The sequence below is a fragment of the Mesoplodon mirus genome (genome assembly GCF_964341445.2).
Source record: "Mesoplodon mirus genome assembly, chromosome: 4".
Classification (NCBI taxonomy): Eukaryota; Metazoa; Chordata; class Mammalia; order Artiodactyla; family Ziphiidae; genus Mesoplodon; species Mesoplodon mirus.
In genome coordinates this window covers 53189156-53210253 of record NC_138979.1, presented here as the reverse complement: position 1 = coordinate 53210253, position 21098 = coordinate 53189156, and the positions used below count along the sequence as shown (strand labels likewise).

The following is a 21098-nucleotide window of genomic DNA, read 5'->3' as shown; positions in this document are numbered from 1 at the left end:
TTGCACCCAATTAGGCTGTGGAATTACTTTCTGATTGTCGGCATATTCTAAATATTATCAACCTCTACTGACAAGTTAACCTATAACAGGAAACTCAACAGACAGAGTATAATCCACACTATGTTATCTTTACTAGATATACTTAGTCCTCCAAAGTTTATATAAAGCCCAGTGACTCACCATCCATACATTTGGTTTGGCTGATCTGGTTTATACATTTTGTTACTATGGGTGTAAAGGAACATTACACAGTTGATTTGTGCTTGACTTTTTGCTGAAAGCTTGACCAGGAAAATTACTAATTTCTAAATTGAAGATCAGGATAAAACTGAACTAAAATGAAGTATAAATCCAGATGTGTTTGGAGGTTATAATCCTGACCCTGTATCACAAACATGGGTTTTTTTCCCCCCACTGAGCACATCCTTTAAGGACTCATCACTCACAAAACTAAACTATACATAATATCTCAAGCTCTTATGAAACATCAATAATTATGATTTGTTTCTATAATAAACAAAATAATCTAGCAGTACAGATACAGGTTTTAAATGCTACAAGAAGAAATGGGATATAACATAATGTAATATAATGAGCACTCTGTCTTCTAAATCTACTTGTGATTCTAACATATTCTTTCCTGTTGCCTTCTAAGCTACATTAGGAACCCCCGGAGACAGGGCAAGACACTGTAGGAATATGTTTGATATATAGTTGGATTAAATAACAACCTAATATATCAAACATATCACACAGAGGCCTGCAGAAAGGCATCCAGGTCTGACTTAGCTGAGAATGGGCACAGCATGGCAGGCTGCAGCTGCGAGGGGGCGGGGGGGAGTTGGTGGGGACGCCATTGGGGCACCTCTGTTACCTGTCTGTGGAGCACAGTGTGTCTGCAGGTGTGGAAACGGCGCCATCATTAGTATCATAGGCACATGCACCAGGGCTCACCGACATTCTCATTTTGCCTTTACACCATCTTCCCAAGCAAACGGTGAATTCAGCGATGCCAATTTGTTATTTGTGTCTGGGCAATTCCAGGTAAAAAGAGGTGCTTACGTTTTAAGGGCCTGAGGTGGGAATATACCAGGAACCATCTTCAATAAACCCCAGACCATTCTATTATTAAAATAGGCAACCTGAGAATGTGGTGAGCAAAACAATTTAAACAAAAACATAGCCCATCTCCCAAACTCCCTCAAAGCAGTGCAAATGCTTCCCAGATATGGAAGCAAAGCATATTCACCCGATAGTGGGTGCCTGTAGGTTTGCATGTGAGTAACAGGGGTAGAGGTGAAACAGCAATTGCTTACTTACAGAATCCTGAGGATTTGTGATTAATTGATTGAGTTTAGTTTTGGAAGGGGATGGGAAGAACTGGTTAATCTCAAAAGACTGGTTGACTTTTGATGTTAGATTGTGATTTTTTCTTTTCTTAAACTGGGGAAAAATTCCTTCTTGAAGTCAAGAAAGATTTTTTTTTTTCACGTCGATATTACTACAGAGCAGATGGCACTCCCAGACAGGCACAAAAACTGTGGTTTAGGTTGATGATTTCTTCAAAACAGTTTTATGGATAACATAAGCCATGTGGTGGGAGCCTCTGGTCACTGGGTAGAGTAAGACTTCAGAGATCATTCTAAAGACTCTAGAAGGACCAAGTACCCTCCCTAATAGGAAGATGGGAGTGACCTAGAGTAGGTACCTCCAAGGAAGGGACTCAAATCAACAGTTATGTCAACTGTGACCTTGGTTTTCTGTAAAAAGCCACACCACACTATAAACAGAAAGGCTAGATGATCCTAGGGCAGTGTAGGGAATGCCCACTGGCTCAGAGTGGCAGTCATCACAAACTTTTTAAGTGCTGTTATTTTTAAAACATTGTCTTACAAAATTTTAAAACATAGACCCTCCCATCACTCCAATCCCACCATCATTCTTGTACATCCCCCACCTGTCTCCTTCATTCACAAGTGTTTAACAGAGCTGTGATTATACTGAGGACATGATTCCACATCCTGTTTTAGTTTTCACTTAATATTATACCAGGAGCATCTTCTTCATGCTACACAGTCCTATCAACCATTATTTTGAGTAGCTACATACTTTTCCTTCAAGCAGACACTCAGGTCACACCCAAATTCTTGCTACTGTGAACAAGGATGAAAGGAACCACCGTCTCACGCACACAGAACTTTCTTCCTCTCTGGATTTCCTCCTCAGGACAGATTTCCAGAGGTGGGATTAATGGCTCAAGTGGCACAGGTAAACCAGAAACCTCCCCCATGGGACTGCACCGGAATTTCTGACACTGGGTAGGCCCAGAGGACTGGTATGGCCTGAAACTGCCACCTCCAGAGCCCACACAATGCTGCTTCCAGCTCGGTCAAGGCCATCTGACTCTGGCAAGTAATTTACCTCTGATTCTGCATCCCTAGAGCAGGGACGCCAACAATGCTGCCTCGTGGACTTGCTGTAAGGACCAGATGAGTTAATCTATGTAAAGCACCTAGAAGATTGCCTAGCACATGCTTGGCATTCAATCAACATGTGCTTTTAGCCTTTTTTTTCTCTTTTTCCTAAGGCCATCAGCTCATGGATCTATGGAATAATTTTTATTTCAGGCATTCTCCTAGGAGGTAGTAGATAAAAGTCCTAGAATCATATTTTCAATGATGGTGATATGCTGACTGCTTACTACGTCTATGGTATGTCAGGTACTGTGTTCCTAGATTATCTCATTTAATTGTTATATCAACAATCCTATGGAATAGGAACTCTAATGACTGTTTTACAGATCAAGAATCATGAGATAAATCAATAGCTGGACAGGGGGAAGCCAGAATTCAGGGATACACAAGAGCTCAGAAGGGCCCTGCAAAAGACAATGGGAAAGGGATTGGGACTGCAGCTCTTAGCGTATGGTGAAGGGTCAGCGTGAATTAGCGCCAAGCTACTTCTCCAGGAGGAAGAGCATCAACTGACATGGCTCCAGAACTAGCAGACAGAAGCTTTCCTGAGAGAGGAAAGTATGTAGTGAATCAGATAAGGAAAAGGAAAAACAAATTAAGTTTAAGGCCTCTAAATCTCCGTCAATGGCTGCTGCTTCTTAGCTGAAAGTACATTTTCTACTCATGATTAACTTATTTTTATAAAGCAGAAATAAAGCCAAGTCCAGAAAATGGAGTTGCCCTTACACCTACACTTAGCTCCGAAGTTTGTTGAGAAAAACTTGGACAAACTTAGACCATCTAAGACCCTCAGGTTAAGGCCAGTAAAGAGGACCCTGGCAAACTCAAAAACCAGAGGCCAAAAATCTTAAATTACATCTTGATGAGAAATTCTAAAAATGCCTTTATCAAATCTAGAGTGACAATTAGGAGACTGGCTCTAAGAATTCCATGGTTTTGAGAATGTCTGCAAGTCTAACAGATTCACTATATGTCCATGTCTATTTTACATACAGCATCAGCCTGGGAACTGCTTTTGAGTGCTTTGGTATATTCCAGTACTCAAACTCCATCCGCAGGTTTTTTTTTTTTTTTTTTAAAAGGTAGAATTTTAGGCACCTAAACTGGGAGATCCAACTTTTTTGTTTTTGAAGAGAAGAGCCAGATTTTAATTCCTAAGGTATCTGGATCCTTGGAAGGGAGGTGAGGTTACAGGAACCAGTAGGGACTTGCTTGAATAGAAAGATAAAGAGGCCTCCTCTGGTTCTACCATCTTCCCACTGAAGACAGCCATGGGGGCAGGGGGACTGTGGCTTCTTTACAGGGTTGGGCTTTGCCCCCTGGACAGCACCAGGGCACCATTCTTTTTTGTAATAATTGTCCTCTCTACTGTCCTTACTTAAAGTATCTCTTTCTTTTAAATGACTTCCTCTTAACACATACTTATGATCTTAGTAACTAAGTTCTCAACATTTAACTAGATGAAAAACATAGATGGAGAAAACACACCAGCCAACCACAGTCTCCAGCATATACTGAAAAAATCTGTTACCAGGTCCACTTTTGAGGTTCACACTACTCTCTGTTGATTTTAAGAAGAGGAGAGACCCAGCATTGCTATTTCTGGTGAAAAGCATTATGGAAACCAGAAAATTAGAGGGTGACAATCTCACATTCAGCAACGGGGACTTTCTATGGAAAACATCCAACACCTGCTTTATGTAATAGTGGAACGAAGTCAAGATTGTAAATGCCGGAATTCTTCCTCTGGATACCCAAAGGTATTTCTTGGGATGGTTAACCTGAAAGACCCACCCTTGGGTTTTTTTCCATACCCTGTAAAAAGGTGCTGGGAAGGTAGAACAGGTTTTCAGCTTGCTAGTCCAACCACAGGGAAGGAGACGAGCTCCCTACAGCCCATCTAGCTCCATTTCACAGCCATCCACCGGAAGACCTACTGACATCAGACAAGCAGCCACACGTGGACACTCACTTTTGGTTTTGCTCTTGGCTTCAGCTGCTCTAACTTCTTAGCAGCAGCCTCAATGGATGCTGCAGCCCCCAGTAATTCTGTTTCTGCAATGACGGTTGGGTCTTCTGGATCCACCCACTCTGTTCCTAAAAGCAGTCCAAAGAAGGTCATTCTTGGTAGCTGCAGACCTCAGGGCAGTGACTTAATTACAAACAATATCAGGATTTGCATGCAGGGATGCTCCATAAGCTGACTAGCTGCGTTGTCCTAAGGGATCTTTTCTCCAGCTGTCACTAACATGAGCTGGGTGCAGGGGTCGGGGTGGGGAGTGCTTGTCTGATCCTGATTTTCTCAATCAGTTGTATAGACAGCCCTACCACAGAATCAGTCATCAATGATAGTTTCAAAAATCGAGATCTCATTGACCAAGGCCTGCTTGAGTTTTACTCTGACTTGTAACTTAAAGTTCATGAATGCAAGTAAGCATCCTCAGGAGACTTGAGACTATGCTGAGCACAGAGATTTGTCATTCTTTTCTCCTGGGAACTCAGGAGGAATAGCCATTCCCCTCAAATGCAAACAAAGGGAAATTGGTAAGAAAACCCCTCCCGGGTGAGTTGATTGCTTCTTCATAACCACGAAGGGGTGTGCAAACAATATACTACCCAGATAGCACCATTTCTAAACATCAAGTGTATTATTTAAATGAGAATAAATACTCTGATGAAGGAAAATGCAGATAAAAATGTATGGCAAGACCCTTAAAAGAGAAGTGAGCGGTTCTAGATGGATCGTGACATTTAAGTTGAAGCACTTAATACAAAGACTGGAGAAAAGACTTGTTTCAGGAGAAAATTACTTTTTAAGTCTAACTCTACTCCCATTTGCTTCTTAAACAAAGTTCCTCACTGTATTCCTTTTGACTTCATTTGCCAAGAGAGGGCCTGTGTAGGCTGCCCATCCTCTCTGCTCACTTTGCTGTCTAGACTGCCCCACAGGACGACACGAGAGAATCCAGCCTACCTTTCATGGCCTCCGCTGCCTGGATGAGCTCGGTCACAGCACCGGCCACGCGCTTAGAGAAAGCAGCCAGCTGGTGCTTGAGTTCTGGGGTTGGTTTCTGGAGAATCTATGGGTGAAGAACAAATCAAACGCATAAGGAAGATGGTAGCTATTGTGACAGGAAGCCCACTCTTGCTGGTGGAAACAGAGCTAGACATCCTGGTTTGCAGTTGCAACTCTGTCACCAAGTGACTTTAGAAATTTAGGGGAAAACACATAACACTCACTGGCCCTCAGTTTCCTCACATGAGAAATGAAAAGTTGGGAACCAGGAGTTTTCCTAAGGTCTTTCTGACATACTTCCCTAAGATCACAAGGGAGATGAAGTCCTTATTTGTCCTTTTGTTTGTACCTAAAACAAACATACGCACACGGAAATTACCCAAAATGTAAGAATGTTCTGAGTGAACATGAATGCCCAAGGCTGCAGGTCAGCTGGTGTTTGTGACAAAGCAAATATGGGGTCAGAAGAAAAGTGTGACTCAGGTGGGGTCTTGGAGACAAAAATCTCTCTGAGAAGGGCTGTTCCTGAAAGGACAATCCATTTCCAGGGTTTTGACTGCAAGCTCTCCTGGGAGAAGTCCTACGGACTTTCCTTCTTTTAAACCTAGTTTAAAGGGGTTTTAAGTTTGTTCTTTGCTTTTTTTCTGGTGTTAAAAAAGATACTAAAAATCTACCCCTAATCCAATTTAAAGGACATCCTCAGCTGATTTCTTCTCAAATTCATTCAAGAATGGAATTATGAAATGGATGAGAGCTCCCTACCATCTTCCACCGTGGATTTACATCTGACTTACACCACCTTGTTCCTCCCTAATCTTGAAATTCTTCTTTCAATATTCTTTCCTGCATCTCTTACCCATGCTTCAGAGGGGTCATCTTGAGATTTAGAAACGCTAAGACATTCAGGAGGAAAGCACCACTGCTGTCTCTCTATGGACAATTCTGAGCAGCAGACAAAGCCTGGGCTTTGGTATTGGACAAACCTGTGTTTCAAACCTAGCTTCACCTGCTCCTGGTTTGTGAACAATGGGCAGATTACTGAACCTCTCAGAACCTGTTTTCTCATATGTAAAACTGGGATAATGCCTACTCCTCAGGAGTGGCATAAACATCAAATGGAGTAACCCATGAGAAGTATCTTGCACAATGCCTGGAACACAGTAGGCATTCATTAAATGTTAATTCCCTTCTTGGTATCCCATACCCTTTTCACCTGACCAGGTATCGTACTCTTTCTCACGAGTCTGGAAAAGATGTATTTTGGACCCCAAATCTATAAGAGAACTTTAAAAGAAGCTTGGTAAAAAAAAATCTGGGGTTGGGGGAGTTAATGGGGTTACACATTGACCAGCCCCAGACACACCAGTGCATAGAAGACATTATGTTACACACTTGAACTGATTAGTCAAAGATTCTTGAGCAACCACTTCCCAGGCATCTATTCCTTACCCTCCTTCCTCTTGCAATCTTCTAAATTTTATATTTGCTACTGTTCTGAGTTCAGCTGCTCTGTTATTCTCATTCCCTCACCCTAGGACCTATCTACACATAGCACCATGCAGATATTAACTCACTACAAACCACTGAATGAGTGAACAAATGAATGAATGAATGAATAACAGACCAACACACTACTGAAGACAAGTCCTAATATGATGGCATCCTAGACTAGTTCCAGAAGATCACCAGAACCATGGAGAGGTGGAGGGGAGGGGTTAGATGCCTTTTACTTTTTTAACACAGCCAGTTGGCAGGCAACTGAATTAAGGGTAGGTTCTAGAGTCAATGTACCTCAGTAACTGTGGTCCAGTTACTTATCTTCTCTCTAAGCCTCAGTTTACTTATCTATTAAATGAGCACAACAAACAGTCCTTTCATTATAGAGCTGTGGTGAGATTGTATAAATTAATACATAATTTAATATAGTATACATTTCCATCAGGACTACTGATGGAATTGGTCCGATGTACAGCCTGGACACCAGAATTTCTAAAAGTTCTCCAGGTGGTTCTCACTTGCAGCCAAAGTTGTAAACCATTGCTCTAGATCAAATGGGCATTTGCCACTGCTTAATTGTAAAAGGCTTGTACTGTATTTGTCTGAAACAATACATGTTGTAAGGCCACTAGGTGAATAATGGCTACAGCTCAGGGACTAAAGAGCAAAGTAGTCCACAGGCTTTGCTATTTGCTTTTTCTACAGTAGTCAATACAACGTGAATAAGCAAGGAGTTAAAGATATAATGGGGAGACTCATAGTAAATGGTGCAAGACTGCGTGTTTTCCCCTAAGACCAAGAATAAGGTAAGGATATTCGTCCTCACACTTCCATCAGTATTGTACTAGTATTCCTGGCCAGTGCAGCAAGGCAAGAAAAAGAAATAAATGGCACGCAGATGGAAAGGGAGAAGTAAAATTGTCTTTGTTCATAAATAACATGAATGCCTATGTAGAAATTTCTAAGGCATTTGTTTTTAAAAAAAGGGAAAAAAAGCTAGAATAAATGAGTTAAGCAAGGTCACAGGATATAAGGTCAACATACAAACATCAATTATATTTCTATAAGCAGTAAAAAGTTGAAAATTTTGAAAAAAGCAATACCATTTACAGTAGCATAAAAATTCATGAAATACCTGTTAGGTTAAATACTGTTAAATTTGACAACAGATGTGCAAGATGTGGATGCTAAAAACTACAAATGTTGTTGAAAATATTAAAGAAGACCTAAATAAATGGAGAGATACACCATATTCTTGGATTAGAAGACTATTAAGACCAATTATTCCCAAATCTCCCCACGATCCCAGTCAAAATCCCAATAAGCTTTTTTTTAAGATATTGACAAGATGATTCTAAAATGTATATAAAATACAAAGGACCTAGAATAGCTAAACCATTTTGAAAAAGGACAAAGCTGTAAGTTTTAGAATACCTGATCTCAAGACTCATTGTAAAGTTATAGTAGTGATCAAGACAACATGATATTGGTACACAGACCTACAGATCAGTGGGGCAGAAAAGAGTCCAGAACTAGATTCACACATATAGTCAACTGATTTTCATTAAAGGTGCTAAAGCACCTTTAATTCAATGAGGACAATTTTTTCAACAAATGATGCTGGAACAATTGGATAGCCATAGGTAAGAAAATAAACCTGACCCTTTCCTCACCATATGCATAGATGAACTAGAAATGGAGTATAAACCTGAATGTAAGAATTAAAACTGTGTAGAAGAAAATACAGGAGAATAACCTTTGTGATCTTAGCTTCTTAAATAGGGGACAAAACACATATATTATGCTTTAAAACTTTAAAAAGCCGGCAATCCCACTACTTGGCATATATCCAGAGAAAACCATAATTCAAAAAGACACATGCACCCCAATGTTCATTGCAGCACTATTTACAATAGCCAGGACATGGAAGCAACCTAAATGCCCATCAACAGAGGAATGAATAAAGAAGATGTGGTACACATATACAATGGAATATTACTCAGCCACAGAAAGGAACAAAATTGCATCATTTATAGAGACGTGGATGGACCTAGAGACTTTCATACAGTGAAGTCAGAAAAACAAATATCGTATATTAACGCATATATGTGGAATCTAGAAAAATGGTATAGATGATCTTATTTGCAAAGCAGAAATAGACACACAGATGTAGAGAACAAATGTATGGATACCAAGGGGGGAAGGGGGGTGGGATGAACTGGGAGACTGGGATTGACATATATATATACACTATTGATACCATGTATAAAATAGATAACTAATGAGAACCTACTGTATAGCACAGGGAACTCAGTGCTCTGTGGTGACCTAAATGGGAAGGAAATCAAAAAAAGAGGGGATATATGTATACGTAGAGCTGATTCACTTTGCTGTACAGTAGAAACTAACACAACATTGTAAAAGAACTGTACTCCAATAAAAATTAATTTTAAAAAAAGCAGGAATTTGAAAGTTTATGTCTTAGAACTTTAAAACATTATTAAGTAATGAAAGAAGCCAATTACAAAAGATCACATGCTATATGATTCTGTTTACATGAAATGTACAGAATCGGCAATCTACAGAGACTAGAAAAAGATTAGTGTTCGCCTTGGGCTAGGAGTGGGGATGAAGGGAATGAGGAATGACTGCTAAAGGGCATGAGGTTTCTTTTTGGGTTGACAAAAATGTGCTAAAATTATTATTATGGTGATAGGTGTACAACTCTAAATATAGTGAAAACCAAGAAACTGTATGCCTTAACTGGGTAAATTTTGCCATATGCCAATTATATCTCAATAAGGTTGTTAATTAACAAGAAGAGAATCAATCAGGCAGGCAAATGAAAGACAAATAAGGAAGCTGGTGAAGGGTAGCAAAGTATGTCACCCCAAAATATGCCTCTTTGGCATACAGATTGCTCTGAGTTTATTATTTTGAGAAAAATCAGACACGGGGGATGCTCTGAAAACAGGGAAGTTACTCTTTTGAAAGGGTCATTCACATGTATAAAAGAAATCTCCATTTGTAAGGGTGTCTCCCCCTCTGTACCAGTAAGAGAAGGCTGAGTGAAAATCACAAGAGAATCTTATCGATGATGAAGGCTCTAAAACCTGCTAACAACCTTACCCTAGTTAACCCTGCTTTTCCTGGCCACCTCCTGTAACCAGCCTCCTCCCACCACATACACCTTTTCTTTTCTTTGCCTGAAAGTGGTATTTAAGTGGGTGGCTTAGGCTACCTTGGGAATTGCCCATTTTTCCCCTGGGTATCTTCCATTTATCCATGAGGTACACCATGTGAATAAACTTTTGTTGTTCTCTTGTTAATCTGTCTTATTACATGAGGTCTCCGGCAAGAACTCAGAAGAGTAGAGGGAAGATTATTTTCTTCCCCACACTGGGGTATAATCCTGAAAATAATTTGATAACCTTTGCAAACATCCAGTTCACCCTAAATGTTTAATATTTTATACGTAAGACATATTTTCATTTTACTTTCATTTTTATCCGAGTTCTATCTGCACTTTTTTGTTTTCTCAACTCTCTGCCTTGCTGTCATTTTATTTCTTTTTTAATATACATTTGTCTCCCCCCGCCAGACACTGTTATGAAAATGAAAATACAGGTGACACCCTAAGAGAAACTATCTGCAGAAAATATATCTGACTGATGAAATAAAAGTGCACATTTTAAGGCAAGACAAGAACAATTTAAACATAAAACTTTTTCTCTGCCCTTTGGCCTCCTCCTTCCCCTCTAGTGTGCCTTGTGCATCTGCATTACGTGTTAAAAGACCTCCCCAATAGCAGAAATACCTGCTCAATCTTAAAGAACAATTTTTCTTCTTCTGACACCAGCCACGTAACTCCTTAGAAGGTAACATTCCTTTCTCAATCCTGCAAGGGGTCACGATGACCCACCACTCACCCTTACACATAGACATCTTTGGTGAACTTTATGTTCAATATCAATATATGATTTCCTTAAAGGAAGCAATTGGTGCAGAATAGACTGTTTACATGATCTGGGCAGATACTATACTGGGCTGCACCTAGTGGAAGTTCTCAGCTTAAATACTTACTTATGATCTTATTAATGTTACCAGCTATATTACTTGTATTCTGCCTATTTTACAAGATTATTGTTTCTTGCATTACCAAATGTGTGACTGAGCCTCAGATAAAACTGATGATTATTAGGTGACTTGAAATGATTGACCAAATATATAGATAGTTCCGTAAGGTCAATGCATAACTCTAGAAATGGGAAGAAGCAACCATTTCCTGGACCATAACACACTAGTAAGACAGAGGGTCCAGACGTTTTTGGTTATTATTAACAGGGTCTGGTCCAGTATTAGCACTTTGAGTGGCCTATCAATGAAACCCTCACCTGACCTGGGAATGAGTATTCCTAGTGTCGTGGACAAATTGGTCACAAAATGCCTTCTAACCCTTGGTGGAAATTAAGATACCACCACATACCCACTAGAATGGCTAAAATTAAAAACACTGACCATTCTAAGTGCTAACAAGAACGTGGAGAAATTGGAACTCTCATATACTGCTGGTGGAAATAACCACTTTAAAAAAGAATTTAGTAGTTTCCTAAGAAGTTAAAAATATACCCACCCTATGATATAAATATTCTACTTCTAGGTATCTATCCAAGAGAAATGAAATCATATAAGCAGAAAAACGTCTATATAGGATGTTCTTAGCAGATTTATTTATAATAATCAAACCTGGAAACAACCCAAATATCCATCAACAGGTGTTCTGATTAACAATTATGACATATCCATATGATGGAATACTACTTAAGAATAAAAGGGGACAAATTATTGGTACACATAACAATGTGGATGGAATTGAAAATACTGATGCTGAGTGAAAAAAGCCAGACAAAGGAGAGTACACGCCCGATGACTGCTTTTATATAAAAGTCTGGAAAATACAAACAAATCTGTAATAACAAAAAGCAGACTAGTGTTTGGAAATTTTGAAGAATAACGGATATATTCACCGTTTTGATTGTGGTGATGGTTTCACAGACATATTCAGATATCACTACTCAAATCGTACACTTCAAATATGTGTTCATTTTATGTTAGTTATGCCTCAATAAAGCTGAAACAAAAGTTAAGGGTGTGGTAGGGAGACTCACTAAAATCATCAAAGGGGAGTGGTGAAAAGACTTCTGTCTTTATTTTTATTTATTTATTTATTTATTTATTTATTTTTTTTACTCTTCACTTTTTTTATTACTCAAAAGTCAAATACGTTTTATTTTTAAATAATTCATCCTCAATTTTGATTTAATGTACCATCATTTTCCCAAGATATGAAATTTCAGAATCTCTTTGGAATACTAATTTCATGTTTCCAGGTTTAACAAAACTGCTGAAATTTTAAATTCCACTCTATTTCCCTGAATTCTCAAGACAGTTGCTGATGTAAATTTTAATATAAAATATTTAGTCACAAAATAGTATTGCTTTTTGTATGCACATAGTTGTAAGATTACTTTGCTTTTGTCAATAAAAACTATTCCATCTTTCATAAAACTCTAAACAAATTAAGAACTGTGATGGAGAACAAAAATTACACATGGTAAAACAGGTACCAGCACAACGTTAGGTTATATTACATCAAAAAAGTTTTTAATGGTCCCAAATATATATACTCAACAACTAAGCATACACTCAGGAGAAAAAAAAAATCAAAAACAAAATGAAACAAAAAAAATTATGACACAAATGACCACATCTAGAATTCCACTCAATCTTTAATCAAGTAGGGACAAATCCCCACTTTAAAAAAAAATCTGCAGTTTGAAGGGCAAAGGGAACAGATAAAAAAGAGGAAACTTCATATTCGCCCCTCCCCCAAAGAGGTTTTTCCAAACCTGCTGTAGCTTGACTAAAATGTTCAGAATGTACGATTTTAAAGGCAGGTCTCTTTATACAAAGAAACTGCTGGCATTCTTAACTAGTGAAGAATCAGGGCAGAAGAGCCTATTCTTCTGAGTCTCAAACGTGGTCCGAGAAAGCATATTCTGATTGCAGCAACTGACCAGTCAATCCCGAGTTCCACTTACAAAACCCCTGCCCTGTTGGCTTTTCGTTTCCATTTCCTTCCCTGAGAAAAGGGCAATGTGTGGTCCAAGCTTAGACCTCGAAGGTGTAAGTCTTCCCCCTAAATGTATAATTATCCCCTCCTCCTGCTCCACTGAATTGGCACTTGATGAGCAGAAGTCAAGTGTGCGAGCTGAGCTGTGTCAGTCATTCACAAGAGGCCGCTGCTTTGTTATAGATTTTGTAGTGGGGAGGGGTAGAGAACCGGTTTTCTCAACAGGTACTGGTCACAGGCAGTTGCCATTATGACTCAAACTTTGCTTTCTTTGACAAAGGGAGCGTGTCTTCCTTGTCTTCGTCCTCATCATCATCCTCATCATCATCAGGATAATCTACCAGACCCACGAGGCCTCCCTTGGTAGTAATAGCTGCCGTCTGAGATGTATTCTTAGGGATGGATCCAGGAGAGCCTGGAGATCCTGGGGATCCAGGTGAGCCTGGAGAACCAGGCAGATTTGTTGCAGGTGACTGGCTGGAGAGGGTAGTCTTTGTTCCACTAGAGAGGGAAAGCTTGAAACTTGGGCTCTGCCGACCAGAAAGATTCGTTTTCAAAAGCACCTCCTTTTCCTCACTTTCTTTTAATTTCTTCCTCTCCATGAATTTGCTTATTGGATCCATAATGTCATCATCATTCTTAGTTTTGTCAGATGGAGACACGACAGCTTCTCCATCTTCCATGTCATCTTCATCTGTGTTGAACCACATCTCTTCTTCATCTTCTAGTGTTCTGGCATCTCTTCGATATCTATGATTCCTCAAAATGGAACGCATACTGTCAAGTTTGGGATTATCTTGCCTTTCTCTTTGTTGTTCAAATCTCAGTTTCAATCCTTTAAATGTTTGTACATAATCTACATCTTCCAGTGCTTTCCAGTAATTTTCAATTACATGAGCAGTTAATGATTTTATATCTTCCACTCTAATAAATTCAAACATTTCTATTATGGCAGAGTTCATCAGATTGTAGCGGGATCCGTTGTTGAGAAATGCTTTGACTACTGGTTCAAACAAAAAACTTTTCATTATATAGCGGTTGTAAAACTCATCTTTTAATCCAATAATCTTTCTCTTAAAACGAAGAGCACATAATGCCAAGAAAGCATGCTTCGAGGCCATAAGAACTAACACTCTCCGGAGAATGTCCTTATTAATGATGTAGTTCTTTATGTGGTAGGTATGGTGCTCCACACAAAATGTTAACAATTCCAATACAAGTGCCAACAACTGGGCAGTCTGAAAATCATCTTTGCTAGGTTTGTCTTCTGTTGTATTTGCCAGTAAGGGAGCAGTAAGGACATGCATACAGTGCTTGTAGAAGAAACCCAGAAATTCAGTCTTTTCTGTTTTATTGGCAGTGGCTAACATGTTTTCTGGGTCAACTAATATTCGAAGGAGGCCCATAAGCTGGACTGCTCCTCCAAGTTCAGGGTCTGTATCACAAATCATATGTTCTATAATGAGGTTGATGAGCAAAATATCCTTGTTGGTTATTTTTTGCTCTGTTAACTTCTTACTTACATCATCATTCTGTTGTGCCTCCTGCATGACAAACTCTCGTACCATGGATGGATTATATTCAACCAAGTATGAGAATATATCAGTAGCAGCACTTCGCACCTGTGTATCATCCATGCCAAGGATGACTTCTAAAGCTGGTAATATACCCATGTTTGACAAAGTCTTGAAAAAAGCATCTCTGTTTTGAGGTTGTAGCGTTTGGGAGAACGCACAAAATTCTTTTAAAAAGTTAAGCAATTCCTGTCTTTTTTCCTCATCTGTTGCTTCATCTGTTAGCTGTGCAAACAAATCTGTCAGAAATTTTTCATCTTCCTGTAACATACCAACAATTTCTACCTTATTGAAAAAGATAAAAGAGTGAAGTGTTGATAACATATTTTCTTCAAAGACTGAAGGGGTGGGTAGAACCATGTCTTGTATATACTGAACTCTGTATGTCTGATGAATTTTTTGTTTCAGCTCAGGATCTGATATGGGAATCACTTCTTTAAACTTGGCTGTTTTTGTTAGAAATTCCCTATGTTTTCGTGGTTGTGATAAAGCAGGATCATATTCTAAGCATCCAATGACGTCCATTATACATTCCTCAGAGAACATAACTTCAAAAAGAGCAGTTCGATTCAAGAGGAAGATGCCTTTGATAATTTCATACAAGTGGTGCAGTCCTTCGATATTTTCCAAATCCTCACACACATGAAAAAGCTCTAAGAGCTTTTTAATGTAACCCTCATTTTCCAGTGCTAATGCAAGTTTTTCACGACGCAGGGGGGAAGGTAAAGATGATGCCACAAGTTCTGCAATTTCCTCAAGGCGACTTAATTCACAAGATGGCAACTCTAAACCTGGCGATGACATATCATCAAAACGCTCCTCTTCAGACTCATCTACAAGGTCCTGAGTGATGTCCACTGATGGGTCCTTTCCTTGAACCTGCCGTATTTTCTCCCAAATTTCATCACATCCAGCTTTTTCTTGAAAGCTAAGGGCCAAGTCATAATTTTCTGCTTCAGACCACACAATCAAAGTGTCCTGTTGTTTCTGGTATGCAGTATTAGGATTTATTTTGGACTCTAAAAGTAGAGAACCGTCGCTCTCGGCCCTGACAAGCAGGGACATGCCCTTCAGCCGCTCCACGTAGCCGGACGACACATGCCCGGTGCCCCGGTCGTCCCACTGCTGGTCCTCGTTGAGCGTGTAAACCTTCACCCGCCGCCGGGTGTCGGTCATCGTGCCGCCCGGGGGCCGGGGCAAAGGCCCCGCCGGAGTCGCCCGGGAAGGGGGTCCGGGGAAGGTGGGAGCCGAGGCGAGAGGACGCCCACGAGGGGAGGGCTCCCCGGCCTCACTGCCGCCTCTGGCCGCCCCGGGGCCGCGCTGCCGCCCGCATGGCCCGCCGCTGGGCCCGAGCTCTGGCCCTCGCCTTTCCTCGCCTCCGGCTCCTCGGCGCTATTGTCCAGGCCCGGCGAGCCCGGCCGCCCCGAGGGGGCCGCGCAGCGCTTCGCAGCCTCCCGCCCCGCCGCGCTAGGAACTCGCGGCGCCGTTCACTGCCCTGCTCCCGCCTCCGCCATGAGCTCCGTGAAGCTGCTTCCCGCGCCGCCGCCGCCGCCTCCTCCTCAGGCCGCCGCCGCCATGTTTTCCTTCCTTATACCTGGCCCTGCCACCGTAGCCGGGGACTGCGCTCCGCTCCCCTGCTTCAAATGTCCCAAGCCGACCGGCGCCTGGTCCTGCTGCAGCTGCCACCACTACGCGGGAGACTCCGAAAGCCCCCTGGCGCACGAGCGCTCTTGGCTACTGGGAGTCCCTTTCCCTCCGCCGCTGCCGCCGCCTCTTCCGTCTTCCTCACAGAGCCAAAGCCGCCGCCATCTTGGTTCGCCCCTCAACAGCGGCGCGCGGGGCCACCCCGGTAGCAGCTGCAGGGGCGGCCCGCTGGCCCCACCATTTAAAGAGACAGGAGGGAAGCCGCGAGCCTCGCAGCGGCGGAGGCCGCGGACGGAGTCTGTCTTTATTTTTTATTTATTTATTTATTTATTTTTTAATTTAATTTAATTATTTATTTTAACATCTTTATTGGAGTATAATTGCATTACAACGGTGTGTTAGTTTCTGCTGTATAACAAAGTGAATCAGCTGTATGTATACATATATCCCCATATCCCCTCCCTCTTGGGTCTCCCTCCCACCCTCCCTATCCCACCCCTCTAGGTGGTCACAAAGCACTGAGCTGATCTCCCTGTGCTATGCGGCTGCTTCCCACTAGCTATCTATTTTACATTTGGTAGTATATGTAAGTCCATGCCGGTCTCTCACTTTGTCCCAGCTTACCCTTCCCCCTCTCCATGTCCTCAAGTCCATTCTCTACATCTGCGTCTTTATTCCTGTCCTGCCCCTAGGTTCTTCAGAACCATTTTTATTTTCTTAGATTCCATATATATGTGTTAGCATATGGTATTTGTTTTTCTCTTTCTGACTTATTTCACTCTGTATAACTGACTCTAGGTCCATCCACCTCACTACAAATAACTCAATTTCGTTTCTTTTTATGGCTGAGTAATATTCCATTGTATATATGTGCCATGTCTTCTTTATCCATTCATCTGTTGATGGACACTTAGGTTGCTTCCATGTCCTGGCTATTGTAAATAGAGCTGCAGTGAACACTGTGGTACATGACTCTCTTTGAATTATGGTTTTCTCAGGGTATATGCCTAGTAGTGGGATTGCTGGGTCGTATGGTAGTTCTATGTTTAGTTTTATAAGGAAACTCCATACTGTTTTCCATGGTGGCTGTATCAATTTACATTCCCACCAACAGTGCAAGAGGGTTCCCTTTTCTCCACACCCTCTCCAGCATTTATTGTTTGTAGATTTTTTGATGATGGCCATTCTGACTGGTGTGAGGTGATACCTCATTGTAGTTTTGGTTTACATTTCTCTAATGATTAATGATGTTGAGCATTCTTTCATGTGTTGGCAATCTGTATATATTCTTTGGAGAAATGTCTATTTAGGTCTTCTGCCCATTTTTGCATTGGGTTGTTTGTTTTTTTGTTATTGAGCTGCATGAGCCTTGATGGAGGGAGAAAACCACTTCTGTATACACTCTAGCTCTAAAAAAGGGAACGGCCCTATGGCAAAGCACCCTATTTAAATAAGGCAGGAGCAAAGGAGTTCTATTTTTATTCTGCAATTAAGTCAACATGATTTCTCATAGCAGGCAACAGATAGAATGAAATTAAAGTGCTGCTAGTGGAAGCGACGGTAATGTTAACCCTGTCAAAGACCTCATATTGTGGGTAAGCAGCAATATTGATCTGTGGTTACTGCAGAGGCCAAGTGGCTGCCTCGCATCCTGCAATAGAAACCCTCCATAACAAACCAGCCAACAGCAAATGCAGAAGGCCAACATTGCTCAAATGGGCACGTCTAAAGCTTCATAAAGCAGCTCCCAGGGCAGCAAGGATGGGGTTCTGCCTAAATTAGATCCCATTGTTTGTAGACTGATAACTGGATTCTCAAAAAAAAAAAAAAAAAAAAAATCCCCAAGGAGGGGTTCTCGATTTGGAGTTTCTAAATTCCCAAAGTATCCGGCTAGGGGTCTGGGAACCCTCTTAGCAGTTTAAGGGACATTTGTGTTTATGTGCTGATGTTTCTCTGATGAGGGTGGGGTGAGGCAGGAAATGGGCTTTTAGCTAGCTCAAGGGGGCCCAAGATCCACGAAAGGTTAAGAAAGCTGAAATCATGATAGTTATTTCTGCCTAGACAGAGAAAAAAGGAGGATGGTATTGGTAAAGGATACAAAATTATTATTATTGAGAGACTTCTTACAAAATAAGGATCTGAACCAAATAAGACAAAATTAGTTAATTATAGATGGTAGACACGCAAATGTTGATATGGTTTTCTGTTTTAAGATTTTTTCTAAAGTAAAACTAAAATATACAAACCAGCCAAAAAAGGTGAAGAATCCTTGGCTCTAGGATATTTGACCTGAACAAGACTAAAGTAGCATACTTTCCCCCACGTTTTCATGTGTCCAAATTTAAGAAAAGCAGCCCCTAAAGAAGATGGCTAAACCTCCTTGGACTACCTGAAAGTGACCTCAATTTATTCCTCTAAATTGCTGGACACTTCCTCCAAACCTTAATTTCTACTTTTCTCTTTCCCCTTTTGTAAAAACTGGACAATTATCTGACCTTTCTTCAGCTTTCAGAAATCTTACTAATTCTCTTTGGTCAGCTAAGAAGAGACGTCAGCTTTACAATGATCCAGGAGGACCATCCTAAGATCTCCTGTTACAGTTCCAATGTCGGTTGACTTTCTTTTCAGGATGGAGGTACTGTGGTCATCTGATGACATGCGTGAAGACCAGTGAATGAGGAGAAGGGCAGAATGGGGCATACTGTGTGTGTGTGTGTGTGTGTGTGTGTGTGAAAATCTCTAGCTTTAACTGCTTTTTTATTCACCACCCTCAAATAGCTAATCTTAGTATTCTTTCCCTCTACCCTAAAGGTAATTTCCACATAAATCTGATGTCTTCTCTAAATTGTCAATTTGGCTTTTGTTTTCTGATTCTGCCAAAGTTCCCTCAGAAGTGAACACTAGTTTCCATATTTGTGCGTTTCCATTTCCCTAATTTCTTCTCAGGTCTCTACCAGCTCTGTCCTAAGTGGTCTTATGGCTCATGGTCCTCTTATGTGGAACAATCTTCCTCGTGTTTAGCCTCATGTTAGTCCAGATTTCTTTCAAGTCTGCTTTGGAGAAGGAGTGAGGGCTCATGATGGGAAATGTGAGCTTATTTTCAGCTGCAGGCCCAAGGAAACTGCTAATGTCTGCAGCTGAGGGGACAGTACGCTGTCACAGAGGTTCTACCATTTTCAGTTAGGAACTGGTATTTTTTCATGTTTATGATAATCCCCTGGATGTTTCCTTCCTATATTTTTATTGGAAAATACCCTTCAAAGAGTATGTGTAGGTCTCTAAAGAGACAAGAATAAAAATATGAACAAATACTTGATGCGATTTAATTCTTAACTACTTGGATGAACCATCAGCACTTGTCACCATAAAGAGGGAAAAAACCTCTTTCTTGTAAAAGATGAGACAAATTCTGGATGCTGGATAAAAGTTTTCATGTCATTTAGCTTTTCTTCCTATTAATGATTTCGTTTTAGCACCAGCATTTTTCACACCGTAAATCTCAAAACAGCTATGGAGAAACAGGATATTTATATTATTGCCATAATTACGAGTTACAATGACAATAACTGTAGAGGAAGATGAAAGGAAATTCAGGTGGCAGGCTTTTAACAGGCACGTCAACCACCACACAATCAACCAAATTCGGTTTGCAAACACATAAGACTTCAGAGTCCTGTTTCTTTAGTAAATGCCAGGAAGAACTCATAACGGAAAATGCATCAGGGAAGCACACCTGGCTGTAAAGTGCAATGGCTCTTGTTGAGTCCAGGAAAAGAAGGGAGTGGTAGCTCCCCTCCTGCCAACCTCTGGTCCCACATGAAACCTCCCAAATCACACGTGATGTGGGGTCTCCCTGTGGCATGTGCCCTTCTTCCTGTTCCAGAAGAACCGGCTGATTATCACTAGGGCTGATGCCTGGCACAGTAATTAAGTGGCTGTAAAGCTGGGGTCTCTGAGTGTGTATCCTGGGAATGGCTCCTAGGCCTTCCCATGGAGGCCCCGGACACCTCAGCTTCCTTTGGGGCAAAGAGGCCAACCACCCACCCACAGCCCCCCTCGGGAGGCCTTGTCTTCTTCTGCTCACCAACATGGGGTGGGCATGGAGAGGAGCGGAGGAGGACAGTGCTTTGGTGGATGCAACACCTGGCTCCCAGATACTGGGAGAGGGTCTAAAGGTGGCTTGAGGTCAAGAAGGGGACCCTCTGAGGGTTCCCTTTTCCTTCTCCCCTGGGAGAAGGTTCTCAAGACAAGTGCTGGCACCTGACCTTCCTCATGAAGACAGAACTCCTCTCCCTGGTCTAAGCTGTCTTTGCGCGCAGGAGGGAAACCCGAGATCTTCACTCCACCCTACGCCTTGAAGGCTGCTGCCTCCTTTCCATCCCAACTTGGGGAGCTGGCGCCGCTGCAAGTGGACCCTGATGCACTGACATTCTCGTTCAACGGCTCACGAAAAGCCAATGTGTGCAGGGGCCTGCACCTACCGACACTGGCGCCACAGGTACAAACACAGGAGTGGGGAAAAAATACAGTTTAATCAAGAAATGGAACTGGATGAAAGGGGCGAGGTGAGGATCCTCCATGGGAGTAATAGGAGGATGCCAGTATCAAATGAACAAGATGAAGACCAAAGCATGAGAGACAGAGACAAGGAAAACTGGGTGCTGGGGGAGAGCCCCCATTTGGGAAGCTAGGAGGGCACTGCTGCCGCAGCCCTGCATCTCTGCTCAGGCAGGACTGGCACCTTCCAGGAGGATTTTAAC

At 41.5% G+C, this 21098-nt stretch overlaps 2 protein-coding genes across 4 annotated transcripts in view; both read right to left on the bottom strand.

Moving 5' to 3' along the window:
• Positions 1-21098, bottom strand: part of TLN2 (talin 2) — a 451691-nt gene that overhangs the window by 16109 nt on the left and 414484 nt on the right. For all 3 annotated transcript variants that reach the window (XM_082618383.1, XM_082618385.1, XM_082618384.1), the window contains 2 exons: positions 5449-5554; positions 4447-4571 (listed from right to left, as the gene is read on the bottom strand). In XM_082618383.1, coding sequence (XP_082474509.1) covers positions 4447-4571; positions 5449-5554 — 231 coding nt within the window. The remainder of the gene's footprint in view (positions 1-4446; positions 4572-5448; positions 5555-21098) is intronic.
• On the bottom strand, positions 12759-15949 carry LOC309803013 (serine/threonine-protein phosphatase 4 regulatory subunit 3A-like). The gene is made up of 2 exons (XM_082618870.1): positions 14644-15949; positions 12759-14604 (listed from the first exon to the last, which is right to left on the bottom strand). Exons 1-2 carry the CDS (start codon positions 15868-15870, stop codon positions 13369-13371), a joined length of 2463 nt encoding a protein of 820 aa, XP_082474996.1. The 5' UTR covers positions 15871-15949; the 3' UTR covers positions 12759-13368.

Bases quoted from the DNA above. Each gene is read 5' to 3' on its own strand.
- LOC309803013 (XM_082618870.1), bottom strand. From the start codon at position 15,870: ATGACCGACACCCGGCGGCGGGTGAAGGTTTACACGCTCAACGAGGAC. The intron at 14,605-14,643 runs GTAAGTAAGAAG...ATAACCAACAAG, and splicing joins AGGCACAACAGAATGATGAT to GATATTTTGCTCATCAACCT.